This window comes from Stigmatopora argus, chromosome 15 (assembly GCF_051989625.1).
Source record: "Stigmatopora argus isolate UIUO_Sarg chromosome 15, RoL_Sarg_1.0, whole genome shotgun sequence".
In the NCBI taxonomy this organism is placed as follows: Eukaryota; Metazoa; Chordata; class Actinopteri; order Syngnathiformes; family Syngnathidae; genus Stigmatopora; species Stigmatopora argus.
Genome location: NC_135401.1, coordinates 2,410,653 through 2,429,293, shown reverse-complemented (window position 1 = coordinate 2,429,293; position 18,641 = coordinate 2,410,653). Strand labels below are relative to the sequence as shown.

Sequence of the window (18,641 nt, the reverse complement as noted above, 5' to 3'; positions counted from 1 at the left end):
TAGTGGTAGTAGAAGTAGTAGAAGTAGTAAAAATAGAAGCAGCAGTAGTAGTGGTGGTAGTAGTAGTAGAAATAGTAGTAGTAGTAATAGCAGTAGAAGTAGTAAAAATAGAAGCAGTAGTAGTGGTGGTAGTAGTAGTAGAAATAGTAGTAGTAGTAATAGCAGTAGAAGTAGTAGCAGTAGTAGTGGGAGTAAAGGCAGTGGTAGTAGTAGCAGCAGTAGTAGTAGAAGCAGTAGTAGTAGTAGTAAAGGCAGTAGTAGTAGTAGTGGTAGTAAAGGCAGTAGTAGTAGTAAAAATAGTAGCGGTAGTAGTAGTGGTAGCCGCAGTAGGTGGTAGTAAAGGCAGTAGTAGTAGTGGTAGTGGTAGTAAAGGCAGTAGTAGTAGTAGAAGCAGTAGTAGTAGCAGCAGGGTGCCTGAAGTCAGCTGGGATGGGCTCCAGCACCCCACACGACACTTGTCTGTGAAGCAGAAATAGATGCTCTATTAATCCCTCCAAAGGAACTTTAAAGTTTATTCTTTGCAGTTTGCTTAGTGTATGAAGAAAAAAAATAGCATGTTGTTTCTTTTGAATCCTTTTAATGACATTTGTACATTAAATGATCAATTATGAGACGTGAGGTGAAACTACCATTGTCCCACTTTTCCAAAGACTTTTCCACGTGGACACACGCTGAGTTTATCTTTGCGATTGATTTCAGGACCCCAGCGCCATGCCGCGGCCAACGTCCCAGGACCTGGCGGGCTTCTGGGACCTCCTCCAACTCTCCGTGGATGACGTCACCTTCAAGTTCGACCAACTGCAGCAGATCAAGAGCAACAACTGGAGGCTGACGGACAGCCCAGAGAAGAAGGTAGCTTTCCGTCGGCTCGCGGTGGCGCCTAAACACTTCACTTTTGTCTTTTTTTTTTTTTTTTACCCAAAGCCTCCGGCTCCAGTACCAAAGAAGACCAGCCGGCAGAAGAGCCTGGTGACCCGGGAGAAATCCCTGGACCTCCCCGACAGGCACCGGCAGGAGGCCCGGCGCCGGCTCACGGCGGCCAAGCGGGCGGCCTCCTTCCGGCAGAACTCGGTCTCCGAGCGAGCCGACAGCATCGAGATTTATATCCCCGAGGCCCAGACTCGACTTTAAGGTAGACTCCCATCCCTCTTCTTTTCTAAAACTCCTATCCTGGCCTCCCTCGGTTTATCGACACGACGTTCAAAAGCCATCCTCGGCGCCCCTCAAAGTTAACGGACACGGCTCGGCTAGTTGTTAGCGACGTAAAAGGTATGACGTTTTCTTTTCTGTTATTTTCAAAATGTGCAAAGTGCCATTTTTTTTTTTAAATGTAGCTTTGACCAGCCTATCGGCAAGTGAAGGAAATGTCCAACTTTTCTGTAAGTTAATTTTCCAAACTTAATGTGAATTGTGGAAAAAGTGCCAATGTTTGAAATACCTCAATCTCCAAACTGGGCCATGTTGGAAATGCACATTTGTAAAGAACCTCTTCCATCGGCTGTTCTTGTTGCCAGCTATCAAATATTGGCATTGACTTGAAACTGGAGACATTGTGCCAACATTTTGCGTAACATCAATGCGGCGTGTATAATTGTGTGTATCCTGGGATCGAAATGTGTTGACTGCGCTAATGTACTTGTTACAGTTTGGTTTCTGTAGCGAAAGGCAAGTAAATACTTTACATTTTCAAAATGAGATTACAGATTTTGCCTCATGTAAACCAGATTTAGATTGACAGGCCCAACTCGATGGAAAATGAGCACTAAACAGGTCAAAGTTTGGTTTTGCTAAAATTATAGGTGCTACTCAAAGTATCAGATCTATTGTCCTAGTTGGGCTTATTGCATACTACCCTGAAAATGTGTCTGGTCTTGGAAGTTAAGCAGAGTTCGGGGCTGGTTGGTACATGGATGACAAACCGAGTGCCTGGGAATACCGGGTGCTGCTGTGAGCTCATATGTTACCAAGGGGAATTAGCTCAAGTGCTAACTTAGCCTGTGAGAAGCAGTGGGATCTCTAATCAAACGGGGGCCCGTGGCCTAAGGAGTTAGTGTGTCACCCTCACAAACACACACTTCTGGTGTCCTGGGTTCAAATCCAGGTCAGTCCTGTGTAGAGTTTGCCGTGCAGTCGACTGGCCACTGACTCAAAATCTTGGTGCTACCAAGAATCAATGGCAAGCCGATCGCAAGGCAAACTCCACACAGGACCGAATGGGATTTGAACCCAGGACACCAGAGGTGTATGGTTGACACACTAACTCCTTAGGTCACAGGCCCCCTTTAGATTCTGAGTATCCCACTGCTTCTCCCATGCTATGCCGGCACTTGAGCTAATTCCCCTTGGTAACATAAGCGCTAACAGCAGCACCCTGTATTCCCGGTACTCGGACGTTTGGTCGCCCGGACGTCTGGTCGCCCGGACGTCTGGTCGCCCGGACGTTTGACATGACAGAGACATACCTGTCAACCTCTGCCGATAACTGCCCTTATAAATGATTATGATTCCCCTTACAAACCCCCCAAAAACCTTACAAACACCGTACGACTCGTACGGTGTTTGTAAGGTTTTTGGGGGGTTTGTAAGGGGAATCATAATCATTTATAAGGGCAGTTATCGGCAGAGGTTGACAGGTATGCAGAGAGTTTACTGTTGAAACCAGCTCTCAATTTTATTCACCCGGGCGACCAAACGTCCAGTCATGGTCTTCTCAGGCACTCGGTTTGTCATCCATGTACTAACCAGGCCCGACCCGGCTTAGCTTCCAAGACCAGACACATTTTCAGGGTAGTATGCCATAAGCCCAACTAGAACAATAGATCTGTTACTTAAAGTAGCACCTATAATTTTAGCATAACCAAACTTTTACCTGTTTAGTGCACATTTTTCATTGAGTAAATCCTATTTTACTTTTACTCGCACCAGCCAAGGAATACCATAAAAATGGGAAAAAATATACGTACAAGTTGCACAGGAGTAGAAGTCACATTTTTGGGAGGGTCATTTTACATCTGCTCAGAAATCAAGAACAAACATATGTTAAAGTAACAATAATAAAATGAACAACTGGCTAAATTAGCATGTGCTAACATCACAGTTTTGCAGATAACTATAGCCTAAAACATTTTTAAAACAACATAACAATTGGGTGGCTGAAAGGTTAGCTGGATTGCACATTGCTAAAGGGCGTGGCCTGCACGTAGACAAATTCAAAAAGGAAGTCAGGTGAGCAGTGCAATCAGGAAGTTTGTTCGTAGCAGTCTACTTTGTCATCCCTAGGTAAGGTGACGGCGCCCTGAGCGAGCAATGGCAGGCACAAGTGAGTTTTTTTTGCATTTTATGCAAGATACGGTTGATTTTTTTCTTGAATTTCATTAACAGACGTCAAAATAAATTTTGTTTAGCGTTTTATCTTTATTTCTAGTTTTAAATAAATGACCGTAGGCAATTTTGTGCATGTCAAGTCTAATTTATGCGCGTATAAGCCGTACCCTCAATTCAGTCATCATTTTTTTTTGCGACAAATACGGCCTATATGCGAGAAATTACGGTAATAGCGAGTCAGCCAGCGTAGCCTTGCAGAAACGCCGGGGCGGTAAAAATTGGAGCGTGTCGTTAAAATGCCGTGAGGGCGGCAATCTGCTACAAGTGCCATCTTCTACAAGTCCCCCCTGCCCACCCTGTTTATTTGACACGCTGTCAAAATGTTCCACGCGTCTTTTAGCATCTCCGCTACGCCAACGTTTGGACTGTTTTGTCGCCGTTTCGCTTGTGACCGAAAAACTAAGTTATTCAAAGGGAATTTTTATATCAAAAAATAGAAACTTCCAAGATTTTCTTGAATTTGTGAAATAAATCTATGATTACTAGTCCAAATAAAAGGGGGAAAAGTAGTTTAGAGAAAAATATTTTCATCTAATGTATATTATAACTATAGTGAGGATGAAAACAATGCCAAATGTTCATTATTTGTAAAGAAATATATGTATACATAGAGATAAATAGATATATATATATACTTCTATAATAAGCTTCACTGAAACATGACTATTTTCTGCTGTTGTTTATGTTCTATTGTCATATTTTCTCAGTATTTTTTAAAACTAATGTGATGGCATGCATAATGATTCTGAATGTAGACTATTTTATACTATTTATTTATTTATAAGTCCAATTGATTTAGCCTTCATGTGTTATATTTTGTTTACATAATGGTTCACTTTATTTATTTATTTATCTGATTGTTTTTTTTTTTTAACCATCGCTGTCATTGGCCAATGTAAATTATTCTCGCAATTAAATTTTTGGAGACAAAACTTTGAAACTGTCTATTTGCCATTATTCAACAATATATTAAAAATAGGAAAATTAGGCTTTGGACGGCATGTTTTATTTTCAGTCGTGACTACTTGGCATTTACAAACGGGACATGAATAGAATAAAATGTTCCCTGCGAGGAAAAAAAAGGGGGAGGAGCTTACTTGTTACCTGCCATTGACGAGAGTAGACGTGGAATGAAGTCGACATCATTTTAAATTATGGTGTGGTCGTTTTTTTAGCAATAAATGCCAGTGGGGAATGAAGTATGTTGTTATTTTTGACAAGAGGTTGATTCCTGCAAAAAAAATAAAATTAATTCCGGTTGTAAAAGGCATAATGTAATGTAATATTGCCCCCTGTTGGTTAAAGCGAAGTACTCATTTTAGCTTTATAGGGGACACATTGGAAGAGGCATTATTTTTTAATGTAAGTAAGAAGTGATTTATTTTGTTATTATTTAACTCCTGAAAACTGAATTTATGACGTGCATATTTGAGTGTATAAGTATGGATATTTTGGTTTCTGAATATGGGGCGATTCTGGTTTTTAACGGTTGTTAACCCTAATAATCTCTAATATTTAAGTCAAAAAGGTAAAGATGATAGCCAGAAAAAAAAACAATGGCAAATGAGCATCTAGCAATTTTTTATTAGTACGGAATTGTTTTGATTTATCAGTTTAGGCACCATTCTATCATTTAGTTTTAAATAGTAAACTTGTTTTTTTACAACATTAAACAAAATAAAGCCATTTTTTGATTCTTGAAATATCTGGAATGTTATTGAAATGGAGACCGTAGCAATTTTTTTTCCTGTACTGCCAAACTGCTAATTATCAATATCAAAATATGACTAAGTTCATTCGAGTGTTATTTACAGACATGAGCTGAAGGTGCTTGTATTTTGGGGACAGCAGTAGGGAAAAAAAGGATAGATTCAAACTTTTAACACTAAATAAAGCATTGTGCAGAGGTTATAGCAACGCTATTCTAAAATAGCTACTTATACAACGACGATGAAATTGTTAAACCTCAACTTCAAGTTCCCTAAAGTGAACATTTTGATTAGGTTTAGCTAACTGTACTAGCCGAGTCATCAGTTATTAAAAGCGCAACAAACGCGGTGGGGGCGTGCTCTATGATTGACATGTGCAGGACTGTTTCTTACGGTCGCTTAGAAGAGCCCGTTGACCTCTTCCGTCTCGGGATCCAAGTCAATGTCGTAGAAGCATGGCCTGGTGGGCAGGCCGGGGATGGTGGGCATCTGTTGTGGTCAAAAAGGATACAAAAAGCCTGTTTTAACCAGACCCAGAAACAATCGAGTATGTCGACGGAGCTTTTAAGACAAAAATTTACCGTGCCAACGAGCGGGAAGAGGAATCCCGCGCCGACGCTGGCTCGGATATCTCGGATGGGGACGACGAAGCCCGTGGGCACGCCTTTTTTGTCCGCCTCGTGAGACAGCGACAGGTGAGTCTTCGCCATGCAGATGGGGAGGTTGCCAAAACCCTGATGTAAAGGAGTTCACAAAAAATGGATTTGAGAAGTCTATTAATCGTACGGTGAATGAAATTGAGGTCGATCATTTTCCCGATTTAGCATGTGAAAACTTTGATTGGATAGGAAGCTGCAGTTCCTGGTGATCAATGCACCGTAAAACTAACATTTAAGCCATACTGAATGAGAAAAATATATTAAACATAGTACAGCATTAGCATTTCTACATTTAGGCTAATTGAGCCGGCTATTAATCAATATCTTGGCAATAAATTGACTTCAGATTAGCTAAAATGACACAAATCAAGTCATTTTGGTTCAAATCAATGTTTTTGATAGGCTCTATTTGCCAGTGTAAAAAAAAATGGTGTTAAGTTTCTTACCTATGTCATATCATACACTAAGGAAACTTTTTAAATTAGTATTATTTTTTTAAAATAGTTTCACTGTTTACAGTTGAATGGGTGTTTTTTTAGAAGAAAAAAATTGTCACTACACGAGTATAAATTTGCCCATTTTTTTCTCCACAATAATATCGCACATCAGCAATAATTTATGAAGACTAAAATTTGCTATGGCAATTGGCCTAGTACAAAGAGTATTTTTTTCACTTTTGGTATTTTCCAGGACAAACGTAAGACCAGAAAAAGATCTCGAACGAACCGAACCGATTAAATGAGCCGCCAACCTGTTTAGTGTAGAGCTCCACTTTGCGCTGAGCCTCCGGTAGAAGTTCGATATCGTCCGCACCGTAGATCTTCTGGGCGATGATTCGGATCTTTTCGCATATCGGAAGCTAACAATGGCAAGGAAAAACGCATACAGATGATTTGGACGGACGGAAACGTGACATCGGTGGAGACGGCCCGGGAAGCGGTACCTCCAAGTCGTACAGGAACTTGAAGCTGCTCGGAGCCTCCGACGCCTTGTGGACGGCCCGTCCGAGGGCCACCGCCCCGGCTCCACCCTCGGCCCAGTGAGAGCAGCGCACGGCGTCGAAGGCGCCGGCGCCTTTGGCGTTGGTGCAGACCAGGTCCAGCTCAGCGTCTGTGTCGGTCCTAAAAATTTTTTTTTAAAACACATCATCAATACAGACGCTCCCCTACTTACGAACGCAATTGGTTCCGAGCGATTGTTCATAAGTTGAATTTGTTTGTAAGTTGATTCAGTGCTATATTTTGTATTATAATTTATGTTTAAGGCTGATATAAGTATATTGAAGGTTTATATAAGTGCATTTGTATGTTTAAGGCTTGTATAAGTAACACGCATTGGTTTGTACTGAAAAAAATAAAATAGAGAGAATATGTACAGTACTGTAGAGAGAGAGAGAGATTTATGTATTAGAAACTGAAACTTTCAGAAGTCACTGTGGTCCAGTGGCAAAGACATTGGGTCAGAAGTTCAGGTGGAATCAAGTTCAAATCAGGAGTGAGTTCAATTCCACTCTTTGCAATTCTCAAATTGTTTATTGAGGTAATGAAAAGGATAAATATAACTTCCAATCACTTCATTTCAGAAGTCACTGTGGTCCAGTGGCAAAGACAATGAGTCAGAACTTCAGGTGTAATCAAGTTCAAATCAGGAGTGAGTTCAAGTCCACTCTTTGCAATTCTCAAATTGTTTATTTGGTAATGAAAAGGATGAATATAACTTCCAATCATGTATAGGCGGGCCGCCTCGTGGTGCAGTGGGTAAGTCACCTGCCTGCGACGTGGGTGTCGAGGGTTCACGTCCCGGTGTCGCCAGTCAACGACTGTATGGTGTCGGCAGTCGGCCGAAGGCCGACTGTCGAACACCACCAGGAACCCCCCCTCCCAACTGTCTTCCGGTCAGCCGAAGGCTGACCGGAACAATTGTTTTGCTGAAAAAAATGACTAAGTGTTTATTTTAATGAAAAAAGGATTACCCATTTACTGAACTACATAGTGTAGTGATCAGTCAAACGAGAGCAGGATTCGAACCCCAGTCTCCCACACAGCAGTCAAATCCACTAACTTGAGTTCTGACCCATTGTCTTTGCCACTGGACCACAGTGACTTCTGAAATGATGTGTTTGGAAGTTATATTTATCCTTTTCATTACCTCAATAAACAATTTGAGAATTGCAAAGAGTGGAATTGAACTCACTCCTGATTTGAACTTGTGTCCAGCTTCAATTTCAACCCATTGTTCTTGCCACTGGACCACAGTGTCTTCTGAAATGAAGTGATTGGAAGTTACAACCATATTCAATATTGGATGCATGAGATATTTAATGATACAAATGAAAAAGGTTCTTTGCACACTGGAGATACATTCACGCACTTCCGCATTGCAACGAAGAAGAAGGTAGATGCTGGGTGAGCTGAGCTCTCACAGCGCCAGGCGTCGGTATTAGCGGCGGAAAGAAGTACTACTCCGAAAAAGGCGCGAAATTCAAAATTGGACTTGCGAATATTTTTGGACTTAAACGCAATTTGCAGACATGTTCGTATGTACCGTTGTTCGTAAGTTGAATGTTCGTAAGTAGGGGAGCGTCTGTACGACAATAGCCTGAGGCTAAGATGCTAATATCCAAGCTCGGTTCAACGATGAGTGGGTGTGAAGTTATTTAGCAATTTTTGGCAAATGAGTGTAGAGCCCAAGAGTTTAACATAAGGGTTTTGTAAAAAATGTGAACTGTAGTGACTTGCTTTAATGAGCATGTACTTACTTAAAGGCATTGACCGCCACCACCACGGGGACGCCAAAGTGTTTGGCATTCTCGATCTGCTTCCTCATGTTGCCGCAACCTTTCTCCAGTAGCTCCAGGTTCTACACACAGAAACACACATGTTGCTGTTTGCTTGTTGACCTGTAAGTATTTTTTTTTCCAATTCAGTAAAGCCTATTTTATTTTTGGGTGTGCTCTAGAAGCCCGTGTTCTGACAGACTTTTTCCTAATTGGAAAACTGCCATGATAACAAATTTTAGTAGGCGATGTACTGTCTGATAAATTATTGCTGCTTGCTATGTTATTGTATAATAAAGTAAAAACACACAAACTGTGTTAACATTATTAATAAATATACTTTACGAATCACAATGCATGTCGTTTGAAGCCGAGTGGAAAATATGAACACAATGCCATTTTTGTCCTCTGCCTATTAGAGCCAATCAAAAACATCGATCGGATCCAAAATGTATGTCATCGAAGTTCGCATGTTAGCGAATTTGAAAGAAAACTTCTCCATTTTTTTAAAAGTGTTTGGAGAAGACAGCTATATGAGTTAATAACTGGCTAAAATAGTACAATTATACATTGTCTTTTACTATTAGCTTCCACGTAGCAATGCTAATGCTATACAATATTTATCTGAGATAGGGCAGAAAAGTACAATACCTCCTCAATATATTCCTTTGGTAGCGGCATCCCAGCAGTAACCTAAAAAAATAATTTAAAAGGCACATTTATCAACTATTAAAAGAGGCTTATTATTTGCTAATAGCATAGTTTAAAAGGTTGAAAGAAAACCCACCGTCGGTCCTCCGCCGTGCATCTTGAGGGCTCGTACAGTGGCCACCAAAACCACCACGTGCGGTCTCAATCCCGAGTATCGGCACTTGATGTTGAAGAACTTCTCCATCCCGATGTCGGCGCCAAAGCCGGCTTCTGTAACTGTTTGGAAATGAACGCACTGGCGGTGACTACAAAGTCGGCCGAGAATGAAGTTGAATCGGCGCACAAAACGTTAACTTACCGACAAAGCCTTCCGGTCCCACCAGTTTCAACGCAATTTTATCGGCCAAAATGGAGGAGTTGCCGTGGGCGATGTTGGCGAAAGGTCCGGCGTGGACAAAGACGGGGGTCCCCTGGACAAAAGTCAAATTTTCATACTCTTATCCTTTAATCCTCCAAAGATTAGACTGAGATGAGAAATTAAGAAGTAACAAGAGCTCCACCCACCTCCAAGGTCTGCATAAGATTTGGCTTAATGGCATCTTTCATGAGCACGGCCAGCGCACCACACACGCCCTAAAATGACAAAATAATTAGATACTCAAAGTTAACATTGCTTATTTATCTCATCGCTCATTATTTCGTGTTAATTTTCCGATCACAATGGAGGTCAAACAGTCCTAAAACTTCCCATTTAATGACCAAGCTTGTAACTAAATATATAACCGTATTTTCTCACATATTAGCCACATCCACGTATAAGCCGCACCCTTAAAATTGCCTTAAAATCGTTGAATTTGACAATTTCTCTCGTATAAGCCGCCCCCTGATTGACAATTTGCACCTTCATATTCATGGTTTTAATAGGGAGTACAAATGTTACTTTGACGGGAGAATTTTAAGAAAAATCATGGGATGTGGTATTTCTGAGCTACTATATGAATCGAAAGGATCGTCTGCTGGATTAAATATTCCAAAAGGGTGTTGCCAGCACGTCGATATATTCAAAAAGGAAGTCATGTGAGCAGTACAACCAGGAAGTTTGTCCATGATGGTCTAGTTTGTCATCTCTAGGTAAGATGGCGGCGCCCTGAGCGAGCAATGGCAGGCAAAAGTGAGTTTTTTCACATTTTATGTAAGATACGGTTCATTTTTTTCTTGAATTTCGTTCATAGACATCAAAATAAATTTTGTTTACCATTTTATCTGTTTATCTTTTTTCTATTTTGTCTTGCATTATGGCGTTTCGTGGATGTCAAGTCTAATTTATGCGCATATAAGCCGTACCCTTGATTCAGTCATCATTTTTGGAGCGCCAAATACGGTTTATATGCGAGAAAATATTTAGCCCATTGACGTTTTGATCCATTTCGAGTCAATATTTTACTTGTGCGTAATTCTTAAAGTGCATGCATAAGTTAAGTGACTACTGCATTGTTATTTTTTAGTGACTCCAGATTGCTAACCAGGTCTTCGGTCGTGATGGGCTGTCCATTACGGCTAGTGGCCACCACCATTTTGGCAAGCCGTTCGCGCATGTCTTCCAGGTTGCTAGTCAGAGCGAGGACGGCCATGATTTCACTCGCTACTGTGATGTCAAACTGCGCCTGCAGGTGAGCAAAAACAAAAAAACAAACTTTTTAGTAGAGCTGGGTGAACTGACCACCCATAATATTTGCGTTTACCTCTCTCGTGTAGCCCTTTTCCGTCGGCGACTGTCCAATCGTGATCTTTCGGAGGAATCGATCATTGGTATCCAAGACTAGAGGTACGGAAAACCGCATTTAAATTAATATGATTTAGAGTGAAACTGATCTTTGAGGATTATAATAGTACAAATTAGTTTTCACCTCTCTGCCACGTCACCGAACTCGGGTCAATGTCCAAACGGGCAAAGCGTGTAATTTCGTCTTCAGTCAGGGTGGTGGGATCCGTTTTTTCGATGCCTAGTTTCTAATCAAAAGAAATATTTCACCCATATTAAAATCCCCACAGTCCAACTACACATCTTGAGAATAATTATGGAAAATAGTACTTTTAGTCTGTTGATCTGGAGCGTCGAAAACTTTCTCTGTCCACCATTGAGTGGGACCAAGCGATTATACAGAGCCTTAAAACAAAACAAAAAAATTAGCATTTTTTTTTTAATGAAGATAAGTAACATTCTGAAGAAAGCAACAACCTTGTCACTTTGCGTGGATTCGTGAAACATGCGCGCATCGATGGCAGCAGCCACCAAATTGTTGGATGCCGTGATGGCGTGGATGTCACCGGTGAGATGAAGGTTGAACTGAAAGAAAAACACTCGTTCAAAAAGTTTCAGGTCTGCCGTCACATTTCCAACCCAAATTTCAAGAACCCCCTTAAATGTGGGACAGACAATTAACAAACGTGTCCAAATGAACCTGCTTAGAGGCGGGGTTATCGGATAGGCGAGCCTGGCAGTCGTTTGGGGCCCCGGCAAATAAAGGGGTGCCCAATGGGACTGCCAAAGTATACTTGACAAGAATTGAAAAATTTGACCTATTTTAAGTTTTGTACTTATTTGATTTGACGTATTTTACTGATACAATTGTTGTTTTTGTGCTAGCATTGATAATCATTTACTCATTCGTTGAGATTTCTGAAGTGTGCACAGGTGGTCTTGGGGGCACCAGCCATGTTTTCCTTGGACCCCCAAGATCTCCTAGCAACGCTAGTCTCCCTTTCTTACTAATCCTGCCGCCTCTGCTTTAATGAATGCCAGCGAACGGGCGAGATTTGCGGCTCGATGAGTCTCGGCGGCTTCGCAAAGACAACGCGCCTCCTCGCAAGCTGACAATTAACGGCTGCCTCATCGCAAATCTTTGTATTTAGATAAAGTATTACTCTGTTATTTGCTGGAAAACCTCAAACAGTTTCTCGCAAAGACGTGGTCAGGCATCATCTAATTTCGCGGAAACATTTCAAAGTGACTTGAAGAACTTGGAGATTCCTACAGTGTCATCATACCTCTTCCATTGGAATGACTTGAGAATATCCTCCTCCAGCAGCACCGCCTGCAAACGTCAAGGAAAACATTGGAGCGTAAAATGCATGGCAGGTTGGAAATTCACATGGACTAAAAAAAAGCACCTTTAATGCCAAATGTGGGTCCCTGCGAAGGCTGGCGGACATTAGCAAAAACGTTGAGTTTCATGTGGGCTCCGATGGCTTGGACAAGGCCGATGGTGGTGGTGCTCTTTCCCTCTCCCAATGGAGTCGGAGTAATACTACGCAAAAAAATCATGTTAAAGAACCCTGGAGACCATTGATTCCCCCCAAAAAGTTCCCCATAGGAAATAATCTAATTTAACAAATTTACTACACTACATGAACAATTTACTTTTCACAGCGTATAAGCATGAAAGTGTCAAAGTCACCAGATCACATGGTACGACCGGCAAAAGTAAATTACCATATTTTTCGTATTATAAATTGCAGTTTTTTATCATCGTTTTCCATCGTTAAAGCACAACCTACCCAGTGACGACTACATATTTGCCATCTGGTTGCGCCTGTAGCCGCTTGATGATGCTTAGGTGGACCTTGGCCTTGGTTTTACCATAAAGGTCCACCTCATCTGAAAGTAGACCCACTTCTTTGGCCAGACGGTCGATGGGCTTTGGCACGCAGGAGCGAGAAATCACAATGTCACTGTGAGAGTACAAAACATTCAGTCAACACTTGCAATAATTGTTCCTGGATAACAAAATTGGCCTTTTGCGATAAGACATTTTAATGGGAGATCACTTGTTTCATGAATTATTGCAGGTAATATTGTCCAAAAAAACCTGAAACCAATTGAACTAGTAATGTAGTCATAATATACTCCAATAAATCACCCATGTTTTATTTTATAATCCTTATACAGCGTGATTTATGGATGTGTGTGTATGTTAAGATTCTCTCGCTACGTTTGTCAAAACCCTGCAACATAGAGAGTTGAATTTTTTTATGGTGGCCAGAATCGACTGTCGGAACCTAATTGAGTGAATAGTGATTGCATTTCTTCACCTCTATGTGTGTGTATGTTAAGATTCTCTCACTACATTTGTCCAAACCGTGCAACATAGAGAGTTGATTTTTTTTTAATGGTGGTCAGAAACGGCTGTCGGATCCTAATAGACAAGTGATTGCATTTCTTCACCTTCGCCAAGTGTGTAAACTCAATCTTTTATTTGTTAAATACCCATTTTTTGAAAGAGATTTTTTTAATAGCGCACCAATTGTGTTTTTGTTCTAAACAAGCAACTATATAACTGCTTGTTATTCAATAAAACAAACTTTAAAAAAATAAAAATCACATCTGGTGTAAAACATAGTTCAAATTAGGTGACAAACCTTGGCACAGGCTTCTGAAGTTGGAGCTTGGTCAAAGAAATACTCCATTGGCCCGGTTGATGGCTGTCCAAAAAACGCTTGGCACTCAATACCGTGTTCTAAACATAAAAAATTGTGTCATTCAGAATGAAGACAATTCCTTTGAATGGCAAGGATTCCAGCTATGATTTAAAATAAACCTTACCGCCATCAGCATGGCCACCGTCATTGGTCCCACGCCACCAGGCACTGGGGTGATGAAGCCGGCTTGCTCCTTGGCCGACGCGTAGTGTACGTCGCCCACCACTCGTTTGCCGCTGGGTTTGCTCTCGTCTGCAGAAAAATGGGAAGTTGCACTTTAACACATTCGACTCTTTCAGGAAGAAGAAAGACTTAAAAGCAAGGAACCTGAAATTAGATTAATCCCGCAGTCGATGACGACCGCTCCTTTCTTGACCCATTCTCCTTTCACCATCTCGGCTTTCCCGATACCAACGACGAGGATGTCTGCTTTGCCCACCTGGGTACAAATATAAAAATTAGCATTTTCATGGTAAATTGGGTGACGGCCCGAGGGCCACATCTGGCCCGCCGCATCATTCTGTGTGGCCTTGGAAAGTAAATCATGAGTGCCGACTTTCTGTTTTAGGATCAAATTCAAAGGAAGGGTATAGATGTATATTAAATTTCCTGATTTTCCCCTTTTTAAAATCAATCATTGAATTTTTTTAATCGAATATTTTTTCTTTGTGTTTTTAGTACAAAAGGCATTTTGTAAAATCTAAAAATAAATATATAAATATTTTCCGTTTTCCACTTTAATATTGAACATAATTAAAAAAAAAATTCCATTTGAAATGAAAGATGATTAAAAGAAATTTTCCATTACAAAGAAAAAAAAGCTCAAATAAACATTGCTTTAGATCTATAAAAACGGACTATTTAGGGCTTTTAATCAAATTTAAAAAAATCTAAATATTAGATCTAAAATGGTCCGGCCCACATGAAATGGAGTTGACGTTAATGCGGCCCGCGAACCAACCCGAGTTTGAAACCCCTGGTCTAACGTTATAATTAAATAATTGCTCTGTCAATAATTGATGCTAAATTCACCATCCTTTAGAAAATGGGGTGTTCTTAATGGATTTATGAAAGAAAATGTTAAATGCTGAATTATTACAAATCAATGAATTAATCTTACACATCTAAAATGGGTAAAAATCTGATAAATTTGGATTTACCCAGTTTTTAAAAAAAATACGATAATGGAATAAACGGAAACAATTTTGATTTATGCAAGGAAAATGTGTCTAGCACAGTTATTACCTCTTCAGGCAGATCCACCGTTTTGGAATGACATGTGGTGACGGTGGCGTGGTTCCACAGCAGAAGGTCATGCATCGGCGCCCCCACAATCTTGCTACGACCTATCACCACTGCACGCTTCCCTGCCACTGTCACCCCTATGTACGAGAAGAAAAAAAACAATTTAAAAACAACAACAACAACATTGTTGTATTGTTCAAGGATCAAGACATTTTTAGCATGTTAGCATCCTCTGCGTACCGGTCTGTCTGATCAGTTCCATGCAGCCATTGGGGGTGCAGGGGATGAAGCAATCGCTCAGGTCTCCGCGAGACAGCTTCCCGGCATTTATGCTTGTGAGCCTTAGAAAAAGAGGAAAAAAAACATGCAAATGCAATTTACTGTATGATATCCGTACATATCAATGGCAGTGAAACATGATCGGTCAATGCCAGCCTTCCCTTACTGTTGAAATGATTTGATGCCTGCAACTAATACAGTCGTACCTCTACTTACAAAATTGATTGGTTCCAAGACTTTTTTCGTAACTTGAAAATTTTTTAAGTAGATGTGTACTTTATATGTAAATTCTCTAATTCGTTCCATAGTTAGTCCTCACACAACTACCAACTAAACCCTTTAAAATTGGTCAAAGTGTACCAATGCTACATTAGCACGTGGCTATTTAGCCTGTTGTTCTCCATTTAAGTATTTTTACTTTAAAGTATGTGTGTACTTGGTTTCTGATTAAATCAAAAAAATGTTTCCTCTACATTTGGCTGGTGCAATTTATATTCCGGTGCGATTTATAATCCGAAAAATATGGTAACTCTAAAATGATGAAGGTCTCTTGTCCGTACCCGTCAACATCCTTTTCTGGAGCGACAGCATTAGTCACCTTCTCGGTGTCGATGTTGTGGACCGAATCTAAGGGCAATTGAACGATGAGGCCGTGGACAGAAGAATTCTCGTTCACCCCCGTGATACTGTGTAGAATCTGATGGAAAAAATATATATAAAAGCATGCAACTCGTGTGGTTTTTGATAGCATCCTTCAAAGGTTTACTTCAGAGTTTTGGACATTCGAGACATCCTTCTCACCTCGTCTTCGGTGGCAGTGTTGGGAAGTTTCAAGTGCGTGGCATTGATTCCAATCTAGTCAACAGGGCAAGGACGTCGTGTTAGACATGCTTGGAGGCGGAAGATAAAACTTTGTTTTTCACGTTACAAGGTTGAATATGAAGTTTTTTCATCAATAATAATTTTTCTTATGCGGCCCAGTGGATGAGTGGTTAGCCGCAATTCAGTGGTTCAGAAAATGAATGAACAATTCAAAGATTCAAAGTTCCAAAACTGCTATTGGTCGGCGTTACGGTGTCACCAAGACACTCGGTTCAGAATCTGGCGTGCTAAATTGGAACTTTAATTCTATAACAATAATTTCTGTCGCCTACCATACCATGATTTTGATCCCAAATCCGGACTGGATGAATAGCGTTCCACTCCACGTCACCTCTATGTGTGCGTGTATGTTAATATTCTCTCGCTACATTTGTCCAAACCGTGCAACATAGAGTTGAATTTTTTTATGGTGGCCAGAAACTGCTGTCGGATCCTAATAGACGAGTGATTGCATTTCTTCACCTTCGCTAAATCTTTTATTTGTTAAATACCCATTTTTCTAAAGAGATTGTTTTAATAGCGCACCAATTGTCTTTTTGTTCTAAACAAGCAACTATATAATTGCTTGTTATTCAATAACATCCAAGCTAGGCTAATTGTACGCTAAACTGTCACGAGCTATGAGTGTGATTGGTTGTCTGTCTTATTGTGCACTGCGATTAGCCCCCCACTTACCTCCAACGCAGCTTTCAGCTTCATGCCAATGTAGAGATTGGAATCATCCCGATCTCCAACCTGTACAGACGTAAAATTGCTTTTTGACTGAAAATAAAATTAACTACTGGCCAATATATTCATTTTTCTGTGGAAAAAACGAGGTTAGAACAGAAAAACAAATGAAAAAGGAGTGAGTGGGGATTTCTTAAAATATTAAACAAAAAAAAAAACTCGACTAACCTGTAGAATCACTAGACCAGGTTGGAAATGGGAGTCTTGAAGTTTCATCTGCTCGACATCCTTTTTCAAGTTCCCCCTCACCTGTCTGAAAAAAAGAAGAAAACAATTTGTTTAATAATCTTTGTTCTAAGGCAGCGTTCTTTTTTTTGCTATATTTGTTTAGGAGAAGGGGAGACAAAGGTGATATTCATGTTGAGAAGATAAGGCTAAACTAAATCAGCTGAGCCAAACAAAGGTCAAAGAGCACACAAGGCAACGGTCACGCTGGACTTTACCTAAAAACACTCGACACCAATTGTTATAAGTTCCTCACTGATCGCATTTGTTTGTTTTATGTCCACAAATCAACATCACTACATTATCCACATGTGACAGGAATGAGGGACGAAAAACCATGGCTTTAAAGAAGAAAAAAATACAGTGGACTAATTTAATTAGGCTGGAGTGAACGTGATTCTGCACGAGTTGCACACAGTTGATTATTATACATGCATGACAACATTTACTTGGAGTAATTTGGGGTGAATTCAATTTATGCTGCTATAAAATGTGAGTAAAACTACAATTTAGAAAATTGTGAGCAGGGAATGTTTAGAAGCATCAAAAAAAGATTGAGTTGTTAATTTATGTATTAATTTAAGGGGTAAAATGCAACAATTTAGGATGTAAAAAGATATCATCAAAGGAAACGTTTGGCCTTTTTATTCAGGAGATTGGAATCGGATGGACAAATATCATGATTTGAGTTAAATTAATTATCAGATTTGTACTTGGTAAAAATATGTTTGGGACAACTCTACAACCTTTGCATAGTCATAAATCTACCATTTAAAAAGTAATCAAAAGTCAGTGAGTAAGAAGAAAGCCTGGCATATATCCCTCCAATGTAGTATGTTCGTAAAATGTTAATAAAGCAATCAATTCAATTCGAAAAGTTATATTTTGACAGATATGGCAGACAAAATATCCCTCAACAAGTACGTCATCTAAAGTTATCTGACCAAGAGGACAAAGATCAGATCAGACTAGACTCAAGTTATGACACAATAGTGCAAAATGCGCAATCAATCACGTCAGTATTGCATAACAGTGTCAAATTCAATAAATTCCTTAATTTTATTATTTCATTTGTCACCGCATTAATCTCCACCTTATAAGCATTTCTTAACCAAAGTACACAGTAATTCATTCACGTGGTCTCCACTTTGCACAGGCACATTTTATACAAAAATCGTTCTGCAAAGATTATTTGAAGAAAGGCAAAATGTAAACGCATAAAATTCGGATAAATAGCGACGACAGTGACGAAATAGCAGGAAAGAAATATGATTTATTTGATTTAGCGTCGTTAGCCAAACACATGACCAGGACCACGCCGCGCGCAGCTTGTTCAATTAGCATTCTTTTTTTTAAACACAAGAATTAAAAATAAAAGACGCAAATGCAGACTTACGCCGAAACCTCCTTTCCACTTATGACCTTTGCTGGCATTTCAGTGGGTTGTCAGACCGTTCGTGTCCCGTTTGTTGTATACAAACACGCTACTCTGCCGATAAATGTGTTAAAAACTTTTGCACGTAGGTAAACTACCACTTCCGCAATTGGGTTTGTACTCCGTTACTTTGGACCAATAGGCTTGAGGCGATGGAGAAAAGGCGGGATTTATTCAAAGTTGTACGT

At 40.1% G+C, this 18,641-nt stretch overlaps 2 protein-coding genes across 7 annotated transcripts in view; one reads left to right on the top strand and one right to left on the bottom strand.

Moving 5' to 3' along the window:
* dlgap2a (discs, large (Drosophila) homolog-associated protein 2a) overlaps nucleotides 1-1,783 on the top strand; it is a 74,278-nt gene extending 72,495 nt beyond the window's left edge. For 2 of the 4 annotated variants that reach the window (XM_077620179.1, XM_077620181.1), the window contains 2 exons: nucleotides 700-852; nucleotides 925-1,783. In XM_077620179.1, the coding sequence (XP_077476305.1) occupies nucleotides 700-852; nucleotides 925-1,131 (360 nt within the window). In that variant the 3' untranslated portion in view covers nucleotides 1,132-1,783. Of the gene's footprint in view, nucleotides 1-699 lie in introns of all 4 variants that reach the window. The other 2 variants (XM_077620178.1, XM_077620180.1) reach the window with 1 other exon arrangement.
* Nucleotides 1,784-2,966: 1,183 nt separating this feature from the next.
* mthfd1b (methylenetetrahydrofolate dehydrogenase (NADP+ dependent) 1b) lies at nucleotides 2,967-18,568 on the bottom strand. Of its 3 annotated transcripts, none has more exons than XM_077621234.1 (28): nucleotides 18,415-18,568; nucleotides 16,962-17,046; nucleotides 16,740-16,799; nucleotides 15,984-16,037; nucleotides 15,743-15,879; nucleotides 15,144-15,244; nucleotides 14,904-15,040; nucleotides 13,986-14,097; nucleotides 13,783-13,910; nucleotides 13,599-13,696; nucleotides 12,738-12,911; nucleotides 12,351-12,487; nucleotides 12,228-12,274; nucleotides 11,419-11,526; nucleotides 11,272-11,346; nucleotides 11,087-11,189; nucleotides 10,922-10,998; nucleotides 10,703-10,843; nucleotides 9,744-9,812; nucleotides 9,538-9,649; nucleotides 9,316-9,455; nucleotides 9,180-9,221; nucleotides 8,511-8,611; nucleotides 6,696-6,873; nucleotides 6,504-6,611; nucleotides 5,675-5,827; nucleotides 5,487-5,582; nucleotides 2,967-4,615 (listed from the first exon to the last, which is right to left on the bottom strand). In XM_077621234.1, the coding sequence occupies exons 1-27, from the start codon at nucleotides 18,450-18,452 to the stop codon at nucleotides 5,493-5,495; spliced, it is 2,805 nt and encodes a 934-aa protein (XP_077477360.1). In that variant the 5' UTR covers nucleotides 18,453-18,568; the 3' UTR covers nucleotides 2,967-4,615; nucleotides 5,487-5,492. The 3 variants fall into 3 exon arrangements, 2 of the variants coding, with proteins under 2 accessions (XP_077477360.1, XP_077477359.1); XR_013305248.1 differs by lacking the exon at nucleotides 2,967-4,615 and adding an exon at nucleotides 4,949-5,204 and having other exon boundaries at nucleotides 5,425-5,582; XM_077621233.1 differs by lacking the exon at nucleotides 2,967-4,615 and having other exon boundaries at nucleotides 4,949-5,582.
* Between the last annotated feature and the right edge of the window lie 73 nt (nucleotides 18,569-18,641).